This window comes from Seriola dumerili, unplaced genomic scaffold (genome assembly GCF_002260705.1).
Source record: "Seriola dumerili isolate Sdu_G_001 unplaced genomic scaffold, Sdu_1.0 BDQW01000044.1, whole genome shotgun sequence".
In the NCBI taxonomy this organism is placed as follows: Eukaryota; Metazoa; Chordata; class Actinopteri; order Carangiformes; family Carangidae; genus Seriola; species Seriola dumerili.
This window is the reverse complement of record NW_019174299.1, coordinates 5,318,705-5,345,790: the sequence shown is the minus strand read 5'-3', so window position 1 is coordinate 5,345,790 and position 27,086 is coordinate 5,318,705. Positions and strand designations below refer to the sequence as shown.

Below are 27,086 nucleotides of genomic sequence, written 5' to 3'. Positions count from 1 at the left end.
TTTGGCATATGCTCAGCGGTGGTGGGCGACTCGTTGTGACTCAGAAGTGAGAAACCTGTAACATTAAGCTTAACTTTAGGCAAGATGGTGTGTAATTTAACTGGCGCTGAGCCAAGTAAAGGGAAGGGATTTTTGTGAAAAAAGAAAAAAAAAAAAAAAGGCAGAAGAATCAGAGAACAATAATGTATTTTGAATGCTTTCTTTTAATTGAATCAGCTCATAAAGAAAGTGGGACTTCTTGGCATTAACATTGTGGTCATGATATTCCAGTTTTTTAGTGTTTTATCAAATCCTGAATGCATTCATGTGCGGCGATTTTGCACTAGCGCTGAATGTTCAGTTGCAACATTCAGTGCCAATGCTAATAATAGTTGTTTAGTGCAGTATGAAGTGAGTGTGTGATGATTTTGGATATCAGCATTTCACTCCAGCAGCCTGGGTTTCTGTCACAAACTCTTAAGTTGGTTGTTTCCCATGCAGACTGTGTGATACTAATTCCCGATTAGACACTCTAAGTGACTTAGTAGTTGTGCACAGACTGTATGACTGAATGTGTCATATACAGTATAACTAGTCCATATAGGCCAAAAGTCAAGCAAGATTTAGTACCATGGATACTGCAAACACACACTGATTTAACAGTGACAATAGTTTTAGTCTGAGGCTGTTCAGAGCAGAATCTGCTTGACTGTTTGTTGAAGACTAAACATCAATGTAACCAGATTGGTTCACACTGATGTGCTAACTGTTCTGCTTATGCTAGTAGTGGATGCTAGCTGCTTTGTTTCTACGATCGCAGTGTTAGTGAACTGTCAGTCAGTGACATATCCCATCCCAAATGTGGTCAGTGTTAGCAGCTGCTGCCACTGATACATTTATCATGTTAATCGTAGACATTTTAGGTTTGTTATATCTGCAACCCTCCATGCTTGTTACCATTTCTCTGGGCTATTTTTTTCTGTTGCTTTCGTCTGGCTCTGGCACACTAAGATGACATTTCCATTCTTATATTCTGACATCTCTGCCTTCAAAGCTCTAATTAGAAAAAACGCCAAGGGGAAAAAAATTTGCAAAAAATATCTGATATGTGTGTATGTCTGGAAGCAGGCTAACGTTAGATAGGGCATGATAACAGCAAAACAATACACATCTATTGTATAAACTGTAGGCAAGTATAAGACAATAGATCTGCACACTATGCTAATATGCTACACAGCTATTTAAATAAAGCAATGCTTCGATCTAGCAGAGATCTCTGGTAGCTGTTTTGTCTTAAGAGTTTGATTTTTGATCCAGCACCTGTGGAAGTTTTTTGGATGTTAGTACACCCTGTTACATCTATAAACCCTGACATGTTCCAGGGCCTCTGTCGATGGACCCTTCAAATCATTGAGAACTGTGTCATGATTTACCATACAGTATTTTTTGAAACTGCATTTTAGTGCAACAAGTGAAGAACAGAACAGTTAACTACTTTCTCTCTAAAAATAGCATGCATACTTACTGATTCCAACAAGCATTCGCTGGTGCATGGTAACAATACCAGAACAATTCTGTTTGTTTTTTCCCAGAGGATTACATCACAGACTTTGGAAGAAAGGAAGCGGTTTGCAAAGTACTGTAATAAATATTTTTAATAGCAGTTCATTCCACCAGAATGACTGTATTAACTACAATAAAGCTTAACCATTTGACCTTCTCTCCATATAAAATCTGCTACAGTTTATATCTCAGTGTGAAATCAGTGGCCTACTGTTAATTTGAATGCTTTACCACATGTTGTCCTGCTTCAAAAGAAAATATGACATGGCAGCTTTAATTGAACTCTGTGAGGATGAATAATCATTTATGGTTTCATACTAATTACTCTTTGCCGTGCTCTGAAAAATGATGCACTTATGTCTTTTGTAGTGGTTACCATGTCAACATGTTTAAAGGTCCCGTATTTTCCTCTTTTCCACTTGTGTTTTATTTCAAGTGTTGATCCATAAGAAGATATTTTTATGGTTTTAAGAACCAAAAATGATCTCATTGTAGTTTTACATCTCCTCTCTCAGGCTTCTCTCTGGAGCCCTAATAACAACAAGTCGGTGAGCCAATCAGAAGAGAGGAGGCTCTGAGCCTCTCTTCTGACTGTTTACTGAGTGATCCAATGAAAATATAGCAGATTTCAGGTAAATACTCAGAGAAACCAAATCCTGCAAGGTTGGATGGTGGGTCCAGGTGGGTGGGGCTTTGGACATAGCGGAGAGTGGTGGCTGCTTTGTTATGACATCACAAAGTTACAAAAGTCCTGACGGCTGGTTTTAAGGCCAACCAGTCTTCCAACCTAAACAACGCCATAGGTCGTATTTTCATCCCTCTGATATGACCCATAGGAGTGTCTCCTGAAATAGAGTACTGGACCTTGATTGTCATGATTACAATAATCAACACAATGACCTACCTATGTCTCCATGGTTACTATGATAACAGTAGGTTTAGGCACTAAAACTACTTTGTTAGGTTTAGGAAAAGATTGTGATTTGGGTTAAAATAAGTACTTTTTCATCATTAGACGATCTTTGTTGTCATGGTTACAATAATAACAAGTGGTTAACTTTGTCGAACCTCTCACAGATAATAGAAAAAACAACATAAACTGCCACTTTCACACGGGAATCGAACTCCGCTATTTTGTGACATATTCCTGTGTTTTGTCAACCCATCCATCCACCTCATCCTCCATCTTGACATTGACTTTGTTGCTCTTTATAATACGTCACCGCACTTTTTCCTTTGCTCCTGTCATAATTACTACCACTAGATGTTGTCTAATAAGAAAACCAAACTATGGGTCATAATAACCTGCTGCACAGTTGACTGATGGACTCATTCTTTCCAAGAGGACAGTTTCTGAATACAGGCTGTGTGCATTTCTCTGTGGACTGAGCACTTTGATACTAGTATTAATACAGAACCTAGACCTGCTTTATGATCAAAAAAGACATGGACATCTACCTTTATACAAAATAGGACCTTTAAATCCACAGTATTTATTATATGTATGCTTGATATGTGTTTTGTGTCAGCTATTAAAGTCTATTTATCTAATGACTTTTATTTATTCATGTTGTTTTTCTGAGATGCTTTTGGTTGATGTCAGACTTTGCTGGTCTGTTGATCATCAGTGTCCTATGTGTGCATGGTGAATGGGCACATGTGTGAATGCATGGCTGTGTTTGTAAGGATTCATCTACCCCATCTCTCCTAACAAGTACTGAAATAATAATGAGAACATTGGTTGCTTCTGAGTGGGGCACATAAGAGAGATGGAAGAGGAAGAGGGGGTAGTAGATAGAAATAGAGAAGAAACTGAAGAGAAATTGAAGCAAAATGCTGAGCTGGACACAACTGAAATCTATATTCTGACACCTCGAATGAAACTTTTTGTGGGTTTTGTGTCTGTCTCAAATAGAACTAGTCAACAAAGTATTTTTTCTTGAGAAAGGAAAATAGGTGTGTGCAATCTGCAGACACATCTGCAGGAAGAGCAATGATATCATAAAGCAAAATGACAGTTCGTGAATTTCCCTATATGTCCTCTTTGTGATATTGAGATATTACAGGTTGTCTCACTGCTGGCTCGTTCACATCTGCGTTTTCTTTCACACACTTCCTGATGGAACAAAAGAAGAAGAACATGGACTTCTCTGGATTCCTCTCTTCTCTGTAAACTCGTCAGGCGCAGCCGCAGCTGCTGGGAAGTGAAGTGTTCAGGGTGAGTTTGAATGTGTCTTGATTGCAGCTGGCCACTCCTCAGAGAGATCAGATTAAATGCTGTGAAGCCAATATGAGCTCGGCCTGTTGTCCTCAAGATGGATAACTCAGCCTGGCCCCTCATCGCCTCGCTATATAAAGGTGCAATAAATGCCAGGCTGCTTTTACTGAGTACTTATCTATTAAGTGTGATTGCGCCATATGAGCTCACTGCTTCAGATTTTTTAAATCTTCATTTCAAGGTAGCACTATGTAAAATAACCTTCTCTAATTTCTTTAAATGATCCACTCATTTTTAAAAGTGCATCCAATTTAGTGCATTAATGGATTCACTTATTGCTTTCATCTTGTGCATAAACTGGTAGGATCTGATTTGATGTGAAGGGAGAGATCAGAGAAAATTTCACAAGTGTGATTTGATGACTTTAAAATGAAAAAGTGAAAAAGATTGGTATAATTTTAAACAAGTAATAACTCTACAGTTCTACATTGAATGTTTTCAACACAATATGGGAAGAAAAATATCTTTGCAAACAAGATTTTCTGAAACACACACAGAAAAAAAGATTTAAACGCATACAATGTTGAAATCATAATGATAGTAATGATATAATGATAACAGATGACAGAGATTAATATGGTCGTTTCAGTGTTTTAATTGCATGCTGCAGTTTCAAGTTCAAAGTTTTCTTGGTACAAAATAATTCATGCAGCATCAGTGGTTTCAAAAGTGCAAAACGGGTCCAAAAATCACTTTACAGATCAATTAGCGAGCATGCCAAACAGGACCAGAACCACCCCATAAAGCTGTGACGGAATCTGTTGAAAAACGTGCAAGTTTTCAGTACTTAAGAGCATTTACAAAACGAGACCAAGAAAAATACTTTGTATAGAGAATACCCACATATCCATCAAGTCCACGGAGTACACTGGCAGACCCACAATCATGCTTTTGACAGTTTTAAAAACATTCATTAACGATCATTTCAAATTTACAAAAAAGGAAGAAAAAAAAAACTACACAAAATTGAGGTAACCGCTTGTAAACATTTTCGTCACTTTGTTCAAGTTGGCAAAATTGAAATTCACTCAATAGATTCAACAGATCGGCCCACGTGTAAACAAATGCCTGCTTACGCACAAACTTTACGCACAAACATTGGTCGCTGGACTACTTTCCTGTGGTCATTTGCGGAAGGAAATGTGAAGTTTTTGCATATCTTTCCTCACTAGGACACAGAGAGAAAGAGAGAGCGTCTTTTAAACTACATGCAGGTGCAGGTCTTGACCTGCGGCTGGAAATGCGCACTAGATCCTCATACCGGATCTCCGCTCCAGTTCTCCACTTTACCTGCCTCCCCCTGTTCTAGCTGAGCCCGATCATGACCGTCTCCACGTCTTTGGAGGGTCTCCGGTCCTTCACCAGGAAGTTGATCATGCTCTCCGATTTGATCATCAGGTTGCACCCGAGGAAAAATATACCGAATACGACGGTGAGCGACAGTACGCACAGCACCGCGATCTGCACCACACGCATAACAAATAGTTTGCGCTCGTCTTGCAGCAGCACTCCGCCATCGCCGGTCACCACGTTGTCGGTGCCATTGCCGGAGTAAGTCGCCAGAGTCCCGGCGAGGGTCTGACTCCCGTTAAACAGTGCGCCCTGGGTCACATCGAAGAAGGAGACGTTCATGTTTCCTTGTGGGTTATCAGCAGATAGACACGCGACTCCACTTGGCAGGCACACAGTCTCACCACAAAACCTGGAGTCCAAGCAAAACTTTGCGTCATGTGACTGTTCAGACGAAAATAAGAGGAAATAAAAGAAATAAAATAAAAAAGCAGGCTGTTAAAGTCCAGGTTTACAGGCAAACACCGAGTTTTGTACAGCTCCGGCGCGTAACGACCACATCCACATCACCGGACTGTCTCTTGCAGTCAAGGAGGGTCTCATCAGGTGCAACCAAAAGTAAGTTTCTACAAGTTAAATTCCGCGTTTTTGTCTGACTCTCAGTGAGTCTTCTTAGGCAGCGCGCAAGGTGCAAAACGTGTTTCCCTCTGGTGTAATAGGAGACAGTCCCTGTGCTCGCCTGCGAGCGCTTCTTTTGTGCCAAGTCTCTGGTGCGTTTTAAAGTGATGATGAGCTCCCCGTGGACCACACCACCACTCATCACCAGGGGATGTAGTCAGGTGGCCGCAGATAATGTGCTGCTCCTCAGATGTACAAAAAGAGAATTTGAAGTCTATGGCATTCAGTCTACTTAGTATTTTCTTATTTTCTTGTGAGTAACGACCAATAAAGAACAATAAGAGAACAAATAGATCTTTCTTAAATAAGAGTTTACTATTAGATGCACATTTTATTTGTCATGTTTTTTTTTCTGGGGGAAGTGTAGCTATTCTCTCCCCCCTCCCTTTTCCCCAGGAAACAGGATGTTTCCTGAACATTCTTCAACAAGTGGATACATTTCCTACAAGTGGTAGTTCCTGCCAGTCTGTTTAGTCAAGAATATTAAGGACTGAGGCTAAATGACTCATAAACATGGATATTTTGAGTGCTTCAGAAGTGTGCTCTTCTGAAACCCACTTAGCACTCATTTATGCACATCAGTGACGCCTGAGAGCCTCCCCGATATTGATTCAGACTTATATTAGCTTTAAAGGGTTCACATGAAAGTGTTGAAAATCCTTTAAGACCTGAAAACATTCAACATTCAGTTGGAATCAATATGAGAAGCAGATCGTTATCTGCACTGAAAAAACAATTAAAACTTTTATAGGTATTTATAGAGTTTAATGTCTGTTGCTTAGGAAACTGTCACTGTGACTCCCAGCCCTGAGAGATGGACCAATAAAGGCACAGCATGCTATAGTTGAGAAATGAAGACATGAATTAATAAATCATGATTGAACCATGGCAAATATTTATCAGAAATATTGGCTCTGCTGCTTTCACTGCACCTGCTGTTTCCTTCCCTATGGGCAGCAGCTGAAATGAAACCTCCCAACCCCACCTCACCCCACTCCACCCCACCCCACCTGAACAGCAGACAGCTTTGGTTTTATTGAACTGTGTTATTCAATTTATCAGTTTGTCTTTCAAGTGTCATTGTGTGGAACTGTTGCCCCACTGAAGTGGAGATGAAGCCCCTCCACCCTGAACTGTAAAGAAAAATTCCTCAGTGCAAATATACAATTTGATGAATGAACTGAAAATAGAAGTTTCATATCATTAGTGATTCTTAGTGCAAAAAGTATTATTCTATCTAAATGATGCTGCATTTATTGTCCCTCATCACTCTCTTCATGCATAATGTGAGGTTTCATTTTATGAGGTCAATACTTTATTGACAGGCTGCATGAAACAGCAGTCAGTCGGTCTGGGATTCTTTGAGTCATCCCTCTTAACGTTGGCAGGTAATTTGTCATAATTAGCTCCTATAATTTAAAATAATTTGAGGTAATTTTCTTACCAGATTACTTCTAAATATTGTTAATAATATAAGTTGACTTCCATCTGCGTACAAAGCCCATTTGAAGATTCTGACTGCCATGTTTTCTTATGTTGGATCTATTTCATACAATGAGACATCAAGACAAGTTTTTGTACTCGATGGATGGAAATGTGCCCACGGGGTTTGAAAGTTGCCCAAGATAATGATGATAATGATGCGATGGATGTGATTTTAGTTTGTGTTTTCAAATGTCGAATTCATGAAAATATCTGTGCAGTTTGTAAGTGCTGTGAGGAGGGAGGAACATCAAAATGAGGTAGACTGTGCACTGATTTGATATTCATTATCTAATTCCACAGCCAAATGTTAACAGCAGTTAATATCATGCCATATGTAAACACACTCACACATGTCTTTTCCTATTTTATTCTAATACCTCACTTGTCCAGGATGAAATTTAACAGTTGAGGTGATGAACTTGGACAGGGTAATAAAAAAAATAAATTAAAAAAAAAACTGCCTCAGACATTTTGAAATGACTCCCCAAGACTTGTCAGTGGAGCCTGTCAGATTAATCTGCTGTTTGTCTAAAAACAAAGGCCATGAAATTCAATCTGGGATGCTCCTGGCGTCTGGGTAAGCAGCTTTCAGCCACCGCCTGACAAGCATGTGTACAAACAATGATTAGCTCCATCCACAAATACCTTTCATAAGCCTGGAGGTACAGTTTACTTGAAGATCATTTATTAATGTTCGGCTAACAGAGAAACAAGGAGTATTCTGTGTGTGTGCACAATAAAATCAAATAATCTCATTAGCCTTTGGATTTGATTACTGCAAATTAATTGGCAGCATGTGAATCAATGCTATGCGATTTGATTCTGTTCTATTATTCATTGCAGTGTGATTATGGAAAGTAGCTTGTACTTACACTTCATCTTCTCTGTCAATATGTAAATCCTCCGCTACAGTTAAAACCTTACAATGAACCCCACAACTACAAAACTTGAAAGAGTTTACAAATGAGGAGGAAGTGATTGTGAAGTCAAGGAGGAGGAGACCTCGCCGAACGTGTTCCCCTTCAGAAGTGATTATGAAAATCTTTTTGAAAACTAAATTAAATGTCTTTCAAGAAGTTTTGCCCTTTGAAAAGCCTCATAGACTGACGAACCTGTTGCTGATGTATAACTTCAAACTCTTTGGAGCAGCACACCGAGGAAATGTTGCGAACGCTCCATATTTCATTGACGCACCGCTCACTGGCAGAGAGACGACTCTGACTAGCGCTTCCTGTTGATATCGCTGTATATGAAGATATACAGTATTCATATGAGGATGCATATAGACATGAATGTGAGTGTCTGACTTGTTCCTAAGCAACAGTAGACCTGTGAGCCCAGTGACAGATGGTTGGTGAAGTTATTTTGGTTTAGAGGAGAAGGAGAGGGAGGGAGCGATGAGGTGCCTGGACGAAGGAGAGAGGATGGGGGGGGGGGGGGGTTTCCACTTAACATGAGGGAATTGGCAGCCTAGCAACACAAACTAAGTGAAGACATCCCTAGCAACAAGGAGGTGGTGTTTGACCCTCTACCTACCTCCCCTCTGCTCCTTACCCCTTCATCATTTTTGTTCGTGGTGCCGCCAGGAGCTGGCATGAATCAAAACGGACACGCCCCTTTCAAACCCCTTCACCCCAGAGTGAACACACTTCCCTCACAACCCCCCCCCCCCCCCCCCCCTCTTTTCAATGAACAGATTCCCCCAGAAGATGTCCCGTTATTAACTGATTAAAGCCGACACAGGACCGAGAGGCAGTCGCCTTGTCTCTGTGTGTGTGTGTGTGTGTGTGTGTGTGTGTGTGTGTGTGTGTACAGCCAGGAAACACCAGAGAGAGTAACAAGCACACTGAAAAGAAAGTGAGTTTCAGCTGTTAAGTATGAATAAATCAAGTATCACAAGATGCAGTTAAAGTGCTGGAGGTCATGTTGTGATCTTAAGGGGTTTGCCACCTTTGGGGACTCTAAATCACGCACATGTAAACACAGTCATTTATTACACACTGATACAGATCTCAGGGGTGCAGTGCCACAGCAGACTGGTTCCACACATCCACCCCACACTAAGAAACCATCAGTCATTAAAGGTACTTTAAGGAGGTAATGACTTCATTGCTTTTGTTTTGCTTTTCTTTGCAGGCAGATATTAGACTCCCTGTGTGCCTCACCTATTGCAGCCTGTCTGCCTGTCTGCCTGTCTGTCTGTCTGAATGGCTGGAGAAAATCTGTTTGTCTGAGATACACATTACAGATCTCATGAATCTAATTGGAAAAAACAAAACAAAACAAACCTCGCTCTGATTCTGCAGTGTAGACATCTCATGCACTCAGCCGCTACCCATTAACCTCATTTCCATTTAAACACCTCTCCACATCACAGTAACGCTGAGGCTGCCGTGATCTGTCTTGTCTTTGCTGTTCCTTCATTTGCCACATTCACCCAGTTTGTGTTCTCTGTTCCCTCAGCTTCTCTCTTTCCAGCTGAACAGCAGGCTACATTAGACTTCTCACCACTCTGAAGTCTGGATGTGCTTTAAACAAAAAAAAGAAGCAAGAACAGAAAAGCCCTCTTCCATTTCTCCATCCCTCATGTGTTCTCAGTTGTATGTTTATTTATTTATTTATTTTTACTTTCTCCTCATATAAGCGGTCGCCCCCTCTGAGAGGGAATTTAAGCTGCAGATCCAGAGGGGCCGGAGGAGGAGGCTGATCAGATAGCAAAGCATCACAACACAAATACACATTGTCAAACATCAGCGACTCTGGGGCACATTTCATAAGCCGGCCAACCCTTTCACCTGAGAAAAACTCTCATCTCCCTACTTGACCCCACTCCACCTTCCGCCTGTTAAACCCAGCAAAGCAGGGAAGGGTAAGCCAGGTGTAGCTAACCAAACACAGATTTTGTCTGAGAGCGATTCCGTTTTGATATTGGCTCCCTCTGCAACGGCGTTCTCAGACTCAGTGAAAAGCTTAAAGGGCTCCAGATAGATATGTAACACAGGTCAGGACCCCCCCCTTTCCTCCTCCAGCAACCCCCCTCCTTCTTGCTACTTGTTCTGTCTTAATTGGCTGCCATCTGACCCATTCTCTGGCTTTTTACACAGGACAACTGGCGCTATGCTCTTCCCAGAATGCCATTCATCTGTGGAGGTGGTCGCCGCAGAGGGCAACGGAACCAATAGGTTCAAATCAGTCAATACAAGAGAGGGAGTTTGATTGTCCACAGTGTATCACCTGCACCATTCACCCACACCAAGAGCTTAATGCCAGCGGCAGAAGAGTTGACTATTATTGCTTTTCTACTTACTTCTCTATTTCTGTCATTTCTTCTAGCTGCAGTTCTTGGACACGGGTGGCAGTAACTTAGCAACCAGCTGCAGAATAAGAGCAGGGCAAAGGGATAAAGATTCAATAAATGGACAAGTGCAGAGATAAGAAGCATTGTCTGCTTTTACAAGCCCCACCACGCACATACACACCACCACCACCGCAACACCGCACACTTCCCAAAGTTCATTTCTTTAGGGCAATCTTAGCTTTTATCCCATTTTCTGCCTCATTTTCTTTATACCCCCCCCCCCCCCCCCCCCCTCCTTGTTTTAGAAGCTGGCAAATTTCCACCTGCTCCATCATTCACTGAAATGGGAAGTTTTCTGGGGCAGACACAAACAGACTCATACACTCAGTGAGGACAGAGAGCTGTTTCAAGGAACGCATATAACACGCCAATAGCTCGTCATTTTGGAGCCTGAAGCCTGAAAAGAAGGAAGGAAGGAAGGAAATTACTGACTATTCATGTTGACTTCCATTATTGTGTGGACCCTATCATATAGTAGGTCATGTTTTCCCACTAGGGGTCCTTCTATCACAACTTAAAGTTTACTTCAAGTTTTTGTGGTAATTCTTTCAGTGTCTCACTTGTACTTTGCATCCCTGCACTGGCAAATATCGCATTGAGTTTAAGGTTCTTTTATTTGTTCTTGAAAGATTGAAACGGTCTGGCGCCCCAGTAGCCTACATTTCTGAGCTCCTCTACCCCCTTTCCATCCCCAGATCTCCCAGATCCTCAGACCAGCTGCTCCTGGCTGTCCCTCGGTCGAGGCTGAGGGGAAAGGGGGATCGTGCGTTCACTGTGGCTGTGTTCCCCCTCCATGGACACTTTCAAGGTTAAACTGAAAACCCAAATGTTGTCTCAGGCTTTTGAGTTTCCTTAATGTTTTGTTTTTTCACTTTTATCCTTGTGTTTTATATTGTAAACTGTTCCCTGTCTGTCTTATAAATGTGGGATAGTTTGTCATCTCAAATATTCTCGCCTTGCTTTTTGTTTCCTTATGGCTGTTGCCATATTATTCTATTTTCTTTGTATTTTATCAAACAGCACTTTGGTCAACTCTGGTTGTTTTAAATTTGCTTTATAAATAAACTTGACTTGATTGAATCAAACAAATTTGATTTGATTTTGAAGCCAGTTCTAAGTGGATATTCAGGGTTTCATGGCAGGATTATCTATAGGTTTTTGTGCAGTTTATCTATTAACTGTTATGCTGTTCTCTCTTCAGTCCAGTAGAGGGCAGGGTGACATGCCAAGCGGTTTACATTTAATAGGACTAAGTCACTTTATACCTCTTTACTGAACGAGAGAAGCGCTGTGTGGTCTCAGATGAACTGTATCTGCAGCAGCAGCAACTGTGCTGGAAGCAGCATCAAACTCCTGAGCACCGCAGGCATGTGTCCAACATGCTGCCCATCTCCAGGATTTAATACCACCGCCACATTAAGTTCAATATTCGCCCTACCACCGCAGAGATATTCCCGCACTAATTCTAACCATGTTCTCAGTTTGCAGTAAGTTCACAAAATAATAGACATGAATGTGCATTAATGTTAGTGTTGATGGTCAAGTCGCAGCTGAAACAGAGGTCAACTGGAAAAAGGTCAGTATTAGTGAATGTAGTGGTTGCTAAGTGACTGTGCAGAAGTTAAAGAAAAAAATGTAGTAAATCACTTATTAATAGATATTCATAATGTGGCATTGTGTTCTAAAGTCGCAGTTTGATTGATTTCCTTTGTATAGTTTAATTATGAAGTAAACTAAAGCTAAAATACATCCATTTGATGTAGAGACCTAAAGAATCTGTCAAGCTGTTTCTTGAGAAAACGTAATAAAACCACAGTGGTGGTTAAAGTCTGTCACTGTTTGAAAATGAAGTGAAATGAAGCAGCTTTGAGTGATTTGTCGTGATCAGTCAAGGTTGTGTTAAAGGGTGATGGTAGCAGAGAGAGACGGGTCTCTGCATGTCAAACACGGAGCTGACTGAGGGGAAAGAGTTTCATGTATGAGGTAAAGCTGTGTGACCCAACATGCGTTCAGTCAAGTCAAGAATGAGGAAAGGCGTTCAAGTTGAAGTGAACAAGCCCACAGGGCGCACAGACTGCTCGTGTCAGCTCGGCTCCGTTACTCTTCAGCCATGGGGACGTTTTTAAACCGTCAAGTGATCCTGTTTCTCTTCTTGCTGTCGGCATCACAAGTTTTCGGTAAGATGTTTTTTATTCTTTGGGCAACTTTTAAAAGTTGCTCACCTGCTCAGGCGGGCTGGAGGGGGGAGGGGGGGGGGGGCGTACAACCCGAGTTGTAGGGCATCCCCGAAGGTATATATTTTACTTTATATGTGCTGATGGTAAAAGTTGTTCAATATAGGCTAATGTTCTCTAATAAGAGTAATTCACTGTTGGTTGACGTGAATGGAGCCGCAGTGCTGGTTGTAATTGCGCTGCTCCGCTGGAGCTTTCTCCACCTTTCCTTATAAGGGAGTGAAAACTGTTTCCTAGAGCTGGGCTCCTCCACAGACTCAGTCACTTCAAGGATTTCTTTTTTTTTTCTTTTTTCTTTAATTGTCAGTATATAACTGAGTGTACATATACAGTATATATGTGTACTTCATGGGTTTACGTTCTCTTAATTAAGCCAAAAACCAACCTAACGAATAAATAAATGAATAAAAAAAACACTGGCAGACTTTTCTACAGTCTGTAGCCTACCGTTGGGTTTATTTGGAATAGCTCAAGTGCTGTAACTGAAGAATCATATATGTGTCTTATCAAATCCATCAGTTGTGTGTATTTACATTAGGAGCCCTTTTTAGCCAGTTGATTTGAGTGTTTATATGATGTCAGGCAGATATTCAAGTTTTCATATATCTTCTTTCAGATTGTTGATCTTTACTCATATTTCACACTTTTTACATGGGTGAATTAACATTAGTGACTGTGCTCTTGTGTTTAGCTCAAGTGAGCCACACCCATAGACCACACTAGATAACAGATAGAGTTTGGTATTAATGTATGTGTGCGGACTTACATCGAATAACAGGTTTGGTGCAGTTTGCTAACATACTCAAATAACTTTCTGAGAGCATAATGAGGATTGGCATTATTAATGTAGTGGAGACTTGAAAAAGCATTTTCACGTGTGAACAGCGCTCTTGTGAAAGACAGAACCTGATAGCCATGGTATCAGTGTTTATGGTTGGTTGGTTGGTTGGTTAGAGTTGCATAATACTTTCGATCCAATTCTTTATAAATGTGTCACTGTGCTTCAACCATGACTCTATATAAGGAAAGAAGAAATGTATTTTGTGTTACATGTGTTGTTGCCATTATTGTCAAAGGTTTCAACATCTGCACATCACGAGGAGTCACCACTTGTCGACAGTGCTTGGCTGTTCACCCCAGCTGTGCATGGTGCTTTCAGGAGGTAAAAACACAACACACATACACATTGTGTCTAGTCACATCATCGCTCAGTGCAGCAAGTTGCAACAGAAACCCTCATTTCCCAACTGCATTCTTCTTGTTGCTGTTTGTTCAGCTTGACTCCTCAACATGCTCTCAACAGACTCTTAATGTTGCTCATAGAGTACTTTAATACAAGTAAGACCATTTCACAAAAATACAGACTGACTCATTTTAAGCCAGAAACATTAAACACCTTTTAAGTACACAGGCTAACTCGGGCCTTAGACCAATGTTACCAGTGCTGGTGTTATTGATTGTGGTAACAATCAATAACACCAGCACTGACCACAAGCACGAAACAACAAAAAACAGGAAAACAGTGGTTTGCTAACACAGTTATGGAGAGAGCGAAGAGAAGGGGACAGTTTGTAAACACCAAATCAGACTCTTCTTTTTATTGTTTCACTCCTCAAGTAAAATGTCTTTGTAACTGTTGAATTCTTCCAAAAGACAAACATTTTCTGCTGGAGTAAACAGAGCTGAGTGGTTGGATGTGGTTCCTCTGTTGGCCTTTTATTTTTTATTTTTTTTGAAAAAAGTCTTAATTTTACTCAGAATTCATTGAGAATTCAGACGTCTATCTGAAGTCTATTTGTAATATCTAAGCAACGGTAAAAAAGTCTGTCTTTGTGAAACCAGCCCCGGTGCATGGGAGAGACACAGAAGCCCGCTATTGGGTGGATAAAGCAACAAACCAAAAATGCTTTTTCCTATTCATTCTCTTTTATGTAATGGTCCTTTATTGACTTATCAATTCCTTGAATGCTTAACTTATCGGATGTGGTTGTTTAAGGAATTTGGTAAGGGGGGATCCAGTGTGTCCCGCTGCGACCTGAAGCAGAACCTGCTGGAAGGAGGGTGCAGTACGACGTCTCTGGAGTTTCCCTCCAGCACAATGACTATTGAGGAGGATGTCCCGCTCAGCGACAAGGCCTCGGGCACAGCTGACGATGTCATTCAGATAAAACCTCAGAGACTTCACATGGTACTACGACCAGGTACTTTTACACGCATCAGATATCACATTTATCAGACACTATCAACCGTACAAAACCAGATACATGCATTGGTGCCCTTGCACGCCTACAGGACCATTACTAATGTTCTACATGATCTACTGTAATGGTCTGATGCAGCTGAGCTGGTTTTTATACCATATTATTAGTTAATATTTCATCTTTTCCACTGAAAGGTCGAGAGACACCTCTTGAGCTCATTTAACCTGCAGTGCAATTTATCTGATTCATCCTGTGTAACGTCTCCTCCTCCCGCTCCTCCCGCTCCTCCCGCTCCTCCCTCTCCTCCCTCTCCTCCCGCCCTCTACTCTTTCCCGCTCAGGCGATACCAAGCGTTTCACTGTGACAGTGAAGCAGGTGGAGGATTACCCAGTGGACCTCTACTATCTGATGGATCTTTCCTTTTCAATGAAGGACGACTTGGCTCGCCTTCAGACTCTGGGCAGTGAGCTCGCTGTGACCATGGGCCGCACCACAAGCAACCTACGCATGGGGTTTGGAGCCTTTGTGGACAAGACCATGTCCCCTTACATGTACACCTATCCTCCAGAGGCAGTCACAAACCCTTGCTATGGGTAGGTGGGGAGGCTTTGGTTGCTGTTATGTTATGAGTGGGAAAAGAAGCCGAGGTGGAGATTTTCTAATATTCTGAGACCTGTCCAGAGTTTAACAACTTCACTTTTTTTTTTTTCCTTCACTGATTTCTTATCCACCTCTCACCTGTTCAATATATGCAGACTTGATGAAAAATGCCAGGCTCAGTTCGGGTTCAAGCACGTGCTGCAGCTGACGGATAAGGTAGCGCGCTTCACTGAGGAGGTGGAGAAACAGGATGTGTCTAGAAATAGAGATGCTCCAGAGGGTGGATTTGATGCTGTCATGCAGGCTGTGGTGTGCAAGGTATAAAAACTGTTCACAACTGATCACACAGAGATACACACACATACACACACACATGCGCAGCGATGTGCAGAGCTGAGTGTGTGCATAACTAAACTGCTCTTTCCTTCACTAACTTTACTTGATTTTTACTTGTCAATCAAATCTTTAGGAGAAAATTGGCTGGCGCCCGGATGCCTCACACCTACTGGTGTTCACCACCGATGCCAAAACTCACACCGCACTGGATGGGCGTATAGCAGGCATCGTGCAGCCCAATGATGGAAAGTGTCACCTTGATAATGACAACATTTACAACAAATCTACTGTGCTGGTAAAGGCAGACATTTCCATAATTCACAACGCTTTTTATTAGTCATCTGAGTTGTTGGCTTCTGCTGAAAACCATTTCCTTCCTGTGTCCTCCAGGACTATCCCTCCTTGGCGCTCATGACCGAGAAAATGTCTGAAAACAACATCAATTTAATTTTTGCCGTGACCAGCTTTGTGGTGCCGCTCTACAGCTGCTTGTGTCTCAGCGTGAATTTATTTATTTTAACTTTTTATTTGTAAAAACTCAAAAACTCATCTTCCCCGCCACGTGCGTCTCCCCAGTCGTACAGTCAGCTCATCCCGGGCACGACCGTGGGGACGCTGTCCGATGACTCTGGGAACGTTATTCAGCTCATTGAAGAGGCTTATGCGGTAAGAGCTCCCTGAGTTCAACACAGTGAGGTGAACATGCAAATGAATGTTATTTATTTCATCTGTGTAATACAACCAACTAAATAAAGTGTGATTGATAAATTTATGTTGAGCAGAAAATTCGCTCTAATATGGAGCTGGAGCTGCTGGGAGTCCCCGAGGAGTTGAATCTCTCCTTCAATGCCACTTGCCTGAATGGGGAGGTCATCCAGGGACTCAGGTCCTGCTCTGGCCTCAAGATCGGAGACACGGTACGTAGCAGCTGAGATGCTGATAATGTCCCACATCTGGTGTCGACATGGAGCAGCTGTAGAATGGATGCACATAGGCTGCAGAATACCAGTCACACCAGGAATCAGGATCACACACACACACACACACACACACACACACACACACACACACACACAGTGGCAGGCTCTCTCACAGCTACATACACCCACACAGATTGTCACAGAGACATGTCCTCCTCTTCAGGTGTCATTCAGCGTGGACGCTCAGTTGCGTGGCTGCCCTAAGGAGAAGAGTCGCACTTTTACCATCAAACCTCGGGGGTTCAAGGATACCCTGGAGGTCAGGGTGGACTTCGCCTGCGGTTGCGACTGTGAGGCAGCGGCAGAAGCCAACAGCCCCCTCTGTAACAGCAACGGGACCTACGAGTGCGGCGTGTGCCAGTGTCACCAGGGTCGTCTGGGCCCTCGATGCGACTGCTCAGTGGAGGACTACAGCCAAACCGACGACGTTAACTGCATCCCGAAGCCGGGCAGCCCGATCTGCAGTGGCAAAGGCAACTGTTTGTGTGGACAGTGCTCCTGCCATACAAACGAATACGGTCAGGTGTGGGGAAAGTACTGCGAGTGTGACGACTTCAGCTGCGCGCACTTCAAAGAGGCGCTCTGCTCCAGTGAGTAAATTTCTTCTTTCTGTCATGTCCAGTGAAGTGACATGTAACAGGTGCTCTTGACGCTCTGGTAGGCAATCATGTCAACCCCTAAAAATTCAAGGCGCACTGCTTTGTCATGGTAAGAAGGTTTTTATTATGGCCTTTATTATATACTTTGGGGCGGCGGCGGCTCAGGAGGTGGAGCAGGAGGTCCACTAATAAGAAGGTCAGTGGTTCGATCCCCGGCTCCTCCAGTCCACGTGTTGGAGGGCAAGATACTGAACCCCAAATTTCCCCTGATGGCTGATCCGTCAGTGTGCGGGTGTGTATGTAATGTATGAATGTGTGAGTGAGTGTGGCGAATGTATTGTAAAGAGCTTTGAGTGGTTGATAAGAAAAGCCTTATACACTGTAAGTACAGTCCATTTCCCAATAGGGGCTGAATGCTTAAAAAACAAGACCAGCATCTACTGACGTCACGCTGGTCTTTCTTGGGGTCAGAACATTCCCTTTATTTCATGCCCCTGTTAGCAGGAAAGATGAGGTCGCCCTTCCCTTCCTTTTCCCTCCTATCAGTCCGTAAACACACCTTAGTCAGTTTACATAGTTTCCTGTTACTCAGCTTGACAAATGAAACAATCCATAGCCTTTTCAAAGCAAATGCCCCATTATTATTACTGTCTTTGCTTGCTTGTAAAAGCCACATAAATAATTGCATACTTCGACTGCTGAGCATAAACAGTAAAGCTTACAAATGACCAGCTCGCAGTCGGAGAACACACCCAATTAGTGCTGCCTGAGTGTCCTTATCACTCACAGCGGTGGGGCACGATGTTCTATCGCTCCCTACTACAAGTCTGCACAGCTCAGTGCACAGTTACTCAATCACGGTGATAAAACTTTAATAGGCTTTGTCACTGGGCAATGTAATGTAAAAGCAGCTTGAGTCTGTGATTATAAGGAGGAGGAGCATAGGAATAGCAGAATGGGAAAACTGTTGTTTTATCTTTACATACATTAAGCAGAGCAAACTTTAAATGTGCATATTAACACTGATTTAAATGGAGATAAGATTGCCCTGCTTTATCTGACAAAATAATGTCACCAGTGTCATCTTGTCCTGTAACACGCCTCGAGTTTGAAAGAAGTGGGTGATTACTAAGCAGGCAGGGGTCTAAAAGATGCTATCAAGTTGAATCATGGGAAGGGTAGGAGCTTGATCGATACCAGGGATGAAATGTCAACATATCTCAGCCTTTACTCCATTGAGACCCCCACATTTTCCCCCTGTGGGTGCACCATTACTTAAGGAGTAGATGTTACCAGGAATTTGGTAGGCTTGTATCAACAGGGAGAGGACTGGAGTCTTTCTAAATGAAGGTTGTTTGTCTGAGAGACAGGTATTAAAGTTATTCAAGGATGACACCAAGGGGCTCGGGGTGCAGACACTCACCGAATCCACACACCCACGCACCTACACAGACAAAACCATAACCGCTTTAAGAGAGTCCACAGAGCTCAATTTTGGACCACTAAATCGCTGTGTCTCAATACAGTCATGACAGTCTTTGTCTTTCAAGAACAAGCGTCCCTCGGCCCCAGCTCAATTGGAGCTACGAAAAGCTCCATCTCTGTGATATTCCCTGTGGCTGTGTATTTCCTCCTCTGCCGAGGGGGGACTGGTGCAGGGCCAGGGAGCAGCAGTCAGCGAGCACAGCCCCAGGGCCCATAAATATGAGGACAGAGGGAACAGGAAAGTTTGCATTCCTCTCCTGGCAATTTGCCCAACCTCTTCTCTCTAAAGCCTGTCTCTATCTCCGCAGTTCCCTCTCTTCTTCCAGCTGTGTACCGTTCTGTTTAAACTGTTCTGTCTTCATCCCTGCTTCTATCCTTTTATCATGGCCCCCACGTTCGGGCTCTCTAAAGCCCGGCCATGTGATTAATGGGACGTATTACTGTGCAGTCTCACAGCGAGAGCAGGATGATGTAAACCTAAAAACTCCCTTTTATGTGTGTGAATCAACTTAATGGGATCAGGATAATGAGAACAAGACAGTTACTAACTCTACTACTACTCTTGTCAAGTTTAAGTGCTATACACTGTAAAAATATTCATTGTTACAATGACAGGCTTGTCTCGCAACGTTTTTAACAAAACATATCACCGGTTTTTCTTGTTTTCAAAGTTTTTCAACATGTCTCCGCTGCTGTCTTGCTGATATCAAGAAATATTACTCACTCTCTCGCATGAGAGTGTTAACCATTAACCAGTGACAACACCACCAGGAACCGTGTCTGATCCCATCACTGCTAGAAATGCAATCCTGAGGAGAAGCTATAGTTGACAGGGTGCGGACTGGGTCCTCGAGTTTACAACACTGGACGATTTGTTCTGAGCCTTGGAATTAGGGACCCTTGAACCCTCTGTGATATTTCATGACCAGTCACTCCCCTCGTCTGATCCTGCTGGGCTCTGACTCACTCACTTTGCTCTTAGTCATCCAGTGCTAAATCCTGTTTGGTTTCTTGCTAACAACGTTGTAGTCTCTGGGGGCTCTGCCTTTGTTTCTAAGGTAGCTTAGTGTGCTGATGTGAGGTCGCTCTCCGTTATCCAGGGAGAAAAGCTCGCCTCCAGATTCTGTCAGCAAACAGCTATGTCATCGTAACACTGGTCCTAGAATGACATGGCTTTTCTAACAAAAAAAACACAAAATGCAAGTGTAGATAATTGCGCAAACAACACTTTAGTCACTCTTTATACTTAACTAGTAATTACAGGGTTGCAGAATCTACATCCGCAGGTACGCTTGCCTAATCATAACACACAGGTTAATAGGCAACTACAGACAACTCACAGACAATACATACCTAAAACAATAAAACACGCACACTCTGTAATTCATTTTCTAATTGCATAATTTGTATTTCATAGCAGTGTTTGTCCGGCCCCACCCATGTGATTATGGACACTGAAAAACATATTTGAATGAACATGTGTTAAGATAATAAGAATATATATTTTAAAGGACTTATATGATCATCCTCACCCTTTTTTGTTTTTTTTTTTTTTATTTATTCTTCCAGATAATGGGAAGTGTAACTGTGGCTACTGCGAGTGTAATGCCGGCTGGAAAGGAGAAAACTGCAACTGCACCACCCGCACAGACACCTGCATGTCCAGCATCGGCCTGCTGTGCAGCGCCCGCGGTAACTGTGAGTGTGGGGTTTGTCACTGCACTCAGCCTGGTGCCTACGGAGCTACCTGCGAGAAATGCCCCACCTGCCCCGATTCCTGCACCATAAAAAAGTGAGTGTTTGAACTGACAAGATGAGAGAATCGATAAAATAACATATAAAAATAAAATATGTAACTTTTGATGTGACTTATTCTCAACCGCAGAGAGTCACACCTCCCAGATGCTGCATTGTTTTAGAAAGAACAAACATTTTAAAGCAGTCGTGAGGCTAAAAACATTAGTTTTTTTACCTAAGGTTGGTATTAGAGGAGATGCCACGGGCTTTATTTCCCTGGGAGCAGGAGTGTGCTCAACAAATTTCATGCAGTAGACCATGAAATTAGTTTATGAGATCCAAATCCTGAGGGTGGTGCAAAAGGAGTGCCCAAACTGGAAATGGCTCATCCTTTGGGGACCATGAATGTGTGCAGTGAACCCACTAGATTATCAAAATCAAAACATTTGCCATTGCAGTGTCATTAAAAGAACTGAAAATATGAGACATGAAATATGGATATCCACAGAAAAAAAATGACAGAAATTCAAATACTGGTTTTCAGTATGCTGTATCATGACATGAACCAAAATGTTGGATTATTTTGACCTGATATTGGCATCAGATGAAGGGATCGATCAAATTATTAGAGATCATTCTGAGGACCATCAATATCTATACCCAATATCATGGCAATCAGGCTAATAGCTGGTGGGATATGTTGCTCTGTTTTGGGCTCAGTGTCAGATCAGCCTATTGACCAATGAAATATCATGTAATTAAAAAAAATATATAAATAATTTTCCTCTTAACAAATTCTCCCATCAATTAAACAACTGACTTTGCAGTGTTCAGGCCCTGCCGCTCGCCGGTAAAAACAATCTGCAGCAAAGAATTTGAGAGCTTACGATTGCTTTAACATTCCAGGATGATAACAAACCTTCCCCCGTGGCCTCAATATGTCAGCAGGTACTAACATAGGTTCATCATCTGATGTACGTGCAGCTAAGCTCTTAGTGTTTCTATTCTTTCATCCACTGCTTGCGTATCAAACTGAACACACTGCCACTAAAGAGACACTGTGAATCGCATAAAGGTTACAGTACGGGACTCTGTTTGCAGGGCGTGTGTCGAGTGTCAGCACTTCAAGAGAGGGCAGTACGCCGAAGACAACAGCTGCAGTAGAATCTGCAGAGATGAAATTATAATCGTGGATAAACTGGGTGAGAAATCTTCCATCTCTAATCTCCATTGTACGTAGTGTAATTCTGACCTGTTGTGGAAAGGCTTTAGTGTTGTTTCCCTGCGGCTGATCACATGAGCAGAATCTTATATGTTAACTTATGATACCTTAAATCATTGCATTACCATGTTTCTTCTTGTTATTATCTTCATCCCACAGTTGTCCATGACAGAAATGCAGTGAATTGCTCCTACAAAGATGAAAATGACTGCGTGGAGCACTTCCAGTACTACGAAGATGAAAGTGGCAAATCCATTCTGTATGTGGTGAAAGAGCCAGGTACTGTTAAGAGTTTCTGCGCATGTTTGAGACAGTTAAACTGTGCATCATGTTTTGGGAACATTATTAGGACAGAATAGTGTGTTCTTGAATGAAATTTCACCCTGTGCCTGGCAGGCTGCAGCATCAGGGGAGCAGTGTGTGCGTCTAATGATATGCTACTCTCAAAAAAACACTTCATCAGCCACTTAACCACAGCTACACTCTGCCACTCCAGAGAAACCCAAATGAATCAGCGTACTGAATTGTTGTGCAGTGGAGAGTCTGACTTGCTCTCTCTGCCCCCCCCCCGTCTGTCAGAGTGCCCCGAGGGCCCAGACGTCTTGGTCGTGCTCCTGGCGGTGGCTGGAGCCATTCTGCTCCTGGGCCTTATTGGCCTGCTCATCTGGAAGCTGCTGGTCACCATCCACGATCGCAGAGAGTTCGCTAAGTTTGAGGAGGAGAGAGCCAAAGCCAAATGGGACACGGTGAGAAATAAATATATTTAAAATAATAACATGTGCTACAGCTTCTCCTTCAGAGACTAATTGAGTGCTGTAACAGAATATGGCTACCCTCTGTGTGAGACCCTCTGTTTTCTTTCCACAGGCTAACAATCCTTTGTATAAAGGAGCCACGTCCACCTTCACCAACATAGCGTACCGAGGCAAATAACAACCAAGTGGGATGAGAAAAACTCAGGGGTCAATGACAAAGGTGGAATGTAGTAGTTCAGAGGTGGATGAGAAGAAGCTCACACTGTCACGTGACAAGCTACTGTAGCTGAAGAGCAGTTATTATTGCTGTCAATGATGTGATGAAATCTTTGTACATAATGTAAAAATAACTAGAAATGTTAATATAAGTCACAGACGGTTTGCATTCTCTTTTCTGTGTTACGCTTTCTCAGTACTGCACATGCAATCAGACTGAAGTTCAAGCAACTCCACTGTCAGGTTACACTTAAGGGAATCACTGTCACTTCTTTTTGGGAAGTCTTGATTGAGATTTTTTTTGGTATTACTTTTTTGTTTTTGCTCACATTTTAAGATGGAAATAGGAATCACCACGAGCTAATAGCAAGAAGTCATCATAGAGAATCTGAGGTCTTTTTCAGTGTCTTCAGGCAGGTCTGATGTATTATTTACACCTAAGGCTTGTTTCATTTGAATCTTAAATGATGTCGTTTTCTCTTTCAGAGTGCAGCTGCAGCCTATTTCAAAAAGCCTTCTTTCGACAATGGCAATTTCGGATGAAATCAGTGAACCTAAAATGTGCACTGTAGGATTTGAATACATTATTACAACATGCTTCAGGGGCTTATATATGCATTACCACTTTCGTTTCTTTTTCTAATACGAAATTGTTTATGGTAATGATTTTGACAAGAATGCAGCACTATGTGGAACAGTTAAACGGTAACTCCAGGATTTTTGAACCTGCAAATGATTTTCCCATGTTTTTGGGTGTAAATGATTTCTGGCAGTTGGTCAACTATTGAGCAATAACAGTACACCCAGCAACTGCTAAACAGCTGCTGCAATGTAAACAACAGGGCATTTGGTTGTGTCAAAGTATGTCCACTATAAGTGCCTGATTTTGCCACTGACAGAGTTGTTATTGTAGGATTAGATCCTTACAGAGATAGGCATTTTTGTTACAGAATAAGATCTTTGTTTAACCAGTTCTAAGTTCAAAGCCAGCAGACTCATTTTACCTCGTACAACACGGGAGATGCTGGTCTACCACTGCCTCGATCAGTTGGTGTGTTTGTTTGTGTGACGTGATCGAATGCCCCGTTATTTACGTTGCAGCAGCTGCTTAGCGTTGCCTGGTATACCGTTCTTGATCAGTAATGGACCGATTGTAAAGATCTTTGTCCCTATCAATCATCTACACTACTTGGTTTACAGTGATGATCGTGGTCTCTATTGTTTTTGAAATCCATACCAATGGTAACTTTATTAATGCTTTGACATGTTTCTTTAACACTGCATCATCACCTGTTTTTGTGTTTGTTGGGCTGTTTTATTGTGAATTTTATTTGTAAAAGTGCTTTAATAATAGTTCTCTGTCCAACCATTGCTGAACTGTAAATAGTTTGGTTTAATAGTTTCAATTTTCTACTGAGCAGCTCTGTGTTTTACTGGTCTTTATTTGTGTATATGGACAGATTTTATTGCACAACATCGGCCACAGTTCCATGTAATTGTTAATAACAAATTTGAGTTCAGTGTGAGGTGTATTTTGGTTGTGCAGCTCTGATCCTCTCTCAGGACATAGCCTGAAAACTCACTGCATACTTGTCTGTTCCATTTGTTTGTTTGTTTGTTTGTCTGTCTGTCTGTCTGTTTGTTTGTTTGTTGTTTGTTTGTTTGTTTGTTTTTTGCACACTTTTTTAAAGAAGTCTGTGATTTAGTTCTAGTTCTTTACACTGAGGGAATGAATAAAGATTTGTTATACCTGACTTCACCAATTTTTGTGTGATTCTTGACATTTGGGTTCGTTTCAAACATCAAAGCTGTTTTTTCTCTGTATTAATCAGACTTACAAAATAGATTCATAATTCAGATCCAAAGCAATAAGTGTTGAAAGCAACTGAATAGAGAAAGTAACTCCTTCTGCATTTACTCTGTGAGATGGTTGTCAAGACAAATCAAATGGCATGGAGTTTTATTTTCGTGCCAATTAATTGTGGCACACCGGTGAACTGGTATTTTCATGTGATGCACAGAGGTTTAGTCATTTGATGACTCTCTGTGCTCTCCAGTGGGAGGGGAGACACAGAAATGGGTGTGGCGATGCAAATCCAGCGGCGCACTGCAATCTCAGTGCCAAGAATGAGTGCGTTATGAGTCTCTTTATAGCCATCTGATGGCAGCAGGTATCTGCTCCACAATAACGTACAGCAGAACCGGTGCTTAAGTTTTGTGAAGCCAGCACCAGACTATTGCAAAATAACCACAGAAACCTGCACATTAAACTATTTTACAGTATCTACTGCAAATGTTGGAGATGGGCTGGTTGAAATCAGTCGACACATTCTCATGAAAAATCGTAGATTGGACTAAAACTTCTCTTTCCACTAATAACGCCATTAGGACCTACTGATTCCCTCTGGTAAAAAGCTGGAGAAATTTTCATATCCATGCTCATGGACAGCCAAGCCACTATGCTGGGACCTGTAAACCCTGTGTAAACCCATGGCTGAGTTCTTGCAGCAACACAGACTAACCAATTAGGAGCCAAGCCAAAAATGGCGTCATCAGGAAGCATTAGTAGCCAGTGAGACAGGCGACCTCGAGCTTATCACCTCATCAGTGAGTGTTCGACATGGACAGCATACTTCTTGCTAAGCTGTACAGAGTGGTTCTCATTCTATTTGCTCTGCACACTGTAGCTACACCTCTTGTTTGAGAGGAAGAGACCTTCCTCCAGTCTGCTTTGTTGGAGAACAAACTGAAATTGATGCGATTGGAAGAAATCCAGAAACAACAGGAAGAGGAAATGGAGTCCGAAATGACAAAGCATATGAGGTCTCATGAATGCAGGGGTTCTTAACCAATCAAATTTCTAGAGTCAGGAGGCTCAGACTGGCAGAGAGAGAGAGAGCTTTAGGAGGCTGAACTAGTTTCAAGCCTTTTATGGACTAAAACACTCATACACACACACACACACACACACACACACATACACACATGCACGCACATGCACACACACGCACACACTCCCCCTAAAGACACAGCACTGTCACATTCTTTGCCTTTGTCCTCTCCCTTGTTTGGAAAAGGGAAATAAGGATGCTCTTCATGCGGTTCTGGGAAGTCAGTCCATCCCTGAGCCAGGGCGTCACACTGTACTTGTGGGGGTTGAGGGGAGCTTGAATACCAAACCGTTTGGATATATATAATCCAACATGTCTGATTCTGATCCTGTCATCCCAAATATGCTGCTCATGGGGTGATGGGATGCTTCCCTTCTTCAAGTTGGCAACATAGATGGCAACATAGTCAAACTCTGACTTACAATTTGAGGGCAAGTTTCATTTGTCAATATCTACCAAACCTGCAACCTCGACCTAAGAAGCAGAAGGACACAACTAGCCTTCAGTGTGGACAGGTAGTGATGATGGATCCTCAACTGCCTCGCTGTCATAGGTGCATTCGGAAGATGACCCAAGTGCAACCATGGTCAGACAGACGTGTGTCCATCCAGCTCCAGATACTGAGAAATAACATTTTTTTGTTTAGGAAGGTTCAAACTGAGTGAAATGACCTGGAAGTATCAGAGGAGGAGCCATGATAAGAGCGGGTCCAATTCTCTAAATGATAAGGAAAGGAGCTTCAATGCTTCCTATCTTATCTCCTTTAGCATACGAAACACCGGAACTTCCTTTTTGACAGGAAAAGAGAAAATGCTGTCCCACAATTCCTTGCTGCAGCGACATTTAAAGCGACGCACTATTGTAGTTTCACCACGGCAGACCCACATAAATGTAGAAACAACAGAGAATCAGTTTGTGCCACGATCCAAAACTGATGGAAATCCTTACATGATCGACTGAGCTCCAAATCCATAAATATAGATTTCTTCTCTTTCAGATCTGTCCAGGTAGGAGTCATCATGAAGAAAGAGCATATTGAATTTATACTTAACAATATCATCATTAAAACAAAATTCTAAATGTTGTTTGACTAACTCCCCTCCTGTTATGGAACGCACTAAAAATGAATTTTCTCTTCTTAACACATACAAACAACATACATACAAAAATGTCAAATCTGCACATGTCAGGAGACTCTG

At 42.2% G+C, this 27,086-nt stretch overlaps 2 protein-coding genes across 2 annotated transcripts; one reads left to right on the top strand and one right to left on the bottom strand.

Moving 5' to 3' along the window:
* Window positions 1-4,437: 4,437 nt before the first annotated feature.
* Window positions 4,438-5,783, bottom strand: LOC111217674 (reprimo-like protein). The gene has a single exon (XM_022739648.1). It carries the CDS (start codon window positions 5,450-5,452, stop codon window positions 5,126-5,128), a length of 327 nt encoding a protein of 108 aa, XP_022595369.1. The 5' UTR covers window positions 5,453-5,783; the 3' UTR covers window positions 4,438-5,125.
* Window positions 5,784-12,553: 6,770 nt separating this feature from the next.
* LOC111217494 (integrin beta-3-like) lies at window positions 12,554-24,755 on the top strand. Its single transcript, XM_022739391.1, has 15 exons — window positions 12,554-12,808; window positions 13,942-14,027; window positions 14,862-15,066; window positions 15,407-15,659; window positions 15,822-15,984; window positions 16,136-16,297; window positions 16,393-16,486; window positions 16,577-16,668; window positions 16,785-16,919; window positions 17,146-17,572; window positions 20,636-20,858; window positions 21,905-22,005; window positions 22,185-22,304; window positions 22,605-22,771; window positions 22,893-24,755. Exons 1-15 carry the CDS (start codon window positions 12,742-12,744, stop codon window positions 22,956-22,958), a joined length of 2,361 nt encoding a protein of 786 aa, XP_022595112.1. The 5' UTR covers window positions 12,554-12,741; the 3' UTR covers window positions 22,959-24,755.
* Window positions 24,756-27,086: the final 2,331 nt, after the last annotated feature.

Coding starts and splice junctions, on each gene's coding strand:
- LOC111217494 (XM_022739391.1), top strand. CDS start 12,742: ATGGGGACGTTTTTAAACCGTCAAGTGATCCTGTTTCTCTTCTTGCTG. Junction 22,006..22,184: donor TATAATCGTGGATAAACTGG/GTGAGAAATCTT, acceptor TTCATCCCACAG/TTGTCCATGACAGAAATGCA. Junction 22,305..22,604: donor GTATGTGGTGAAAGAGCCAG/GTACTGTTAAGA, acceptor CCCGTCTGTCAG/AGTGCCCCGAGGGCCCAGAC.
- LOC111217674 (XM_022739648.1), bottom strand. CDS start 5,452: ATGAACGTCTCCTTCTTCGATGTGACCCAGGGCGCACTGTTTAACGGG.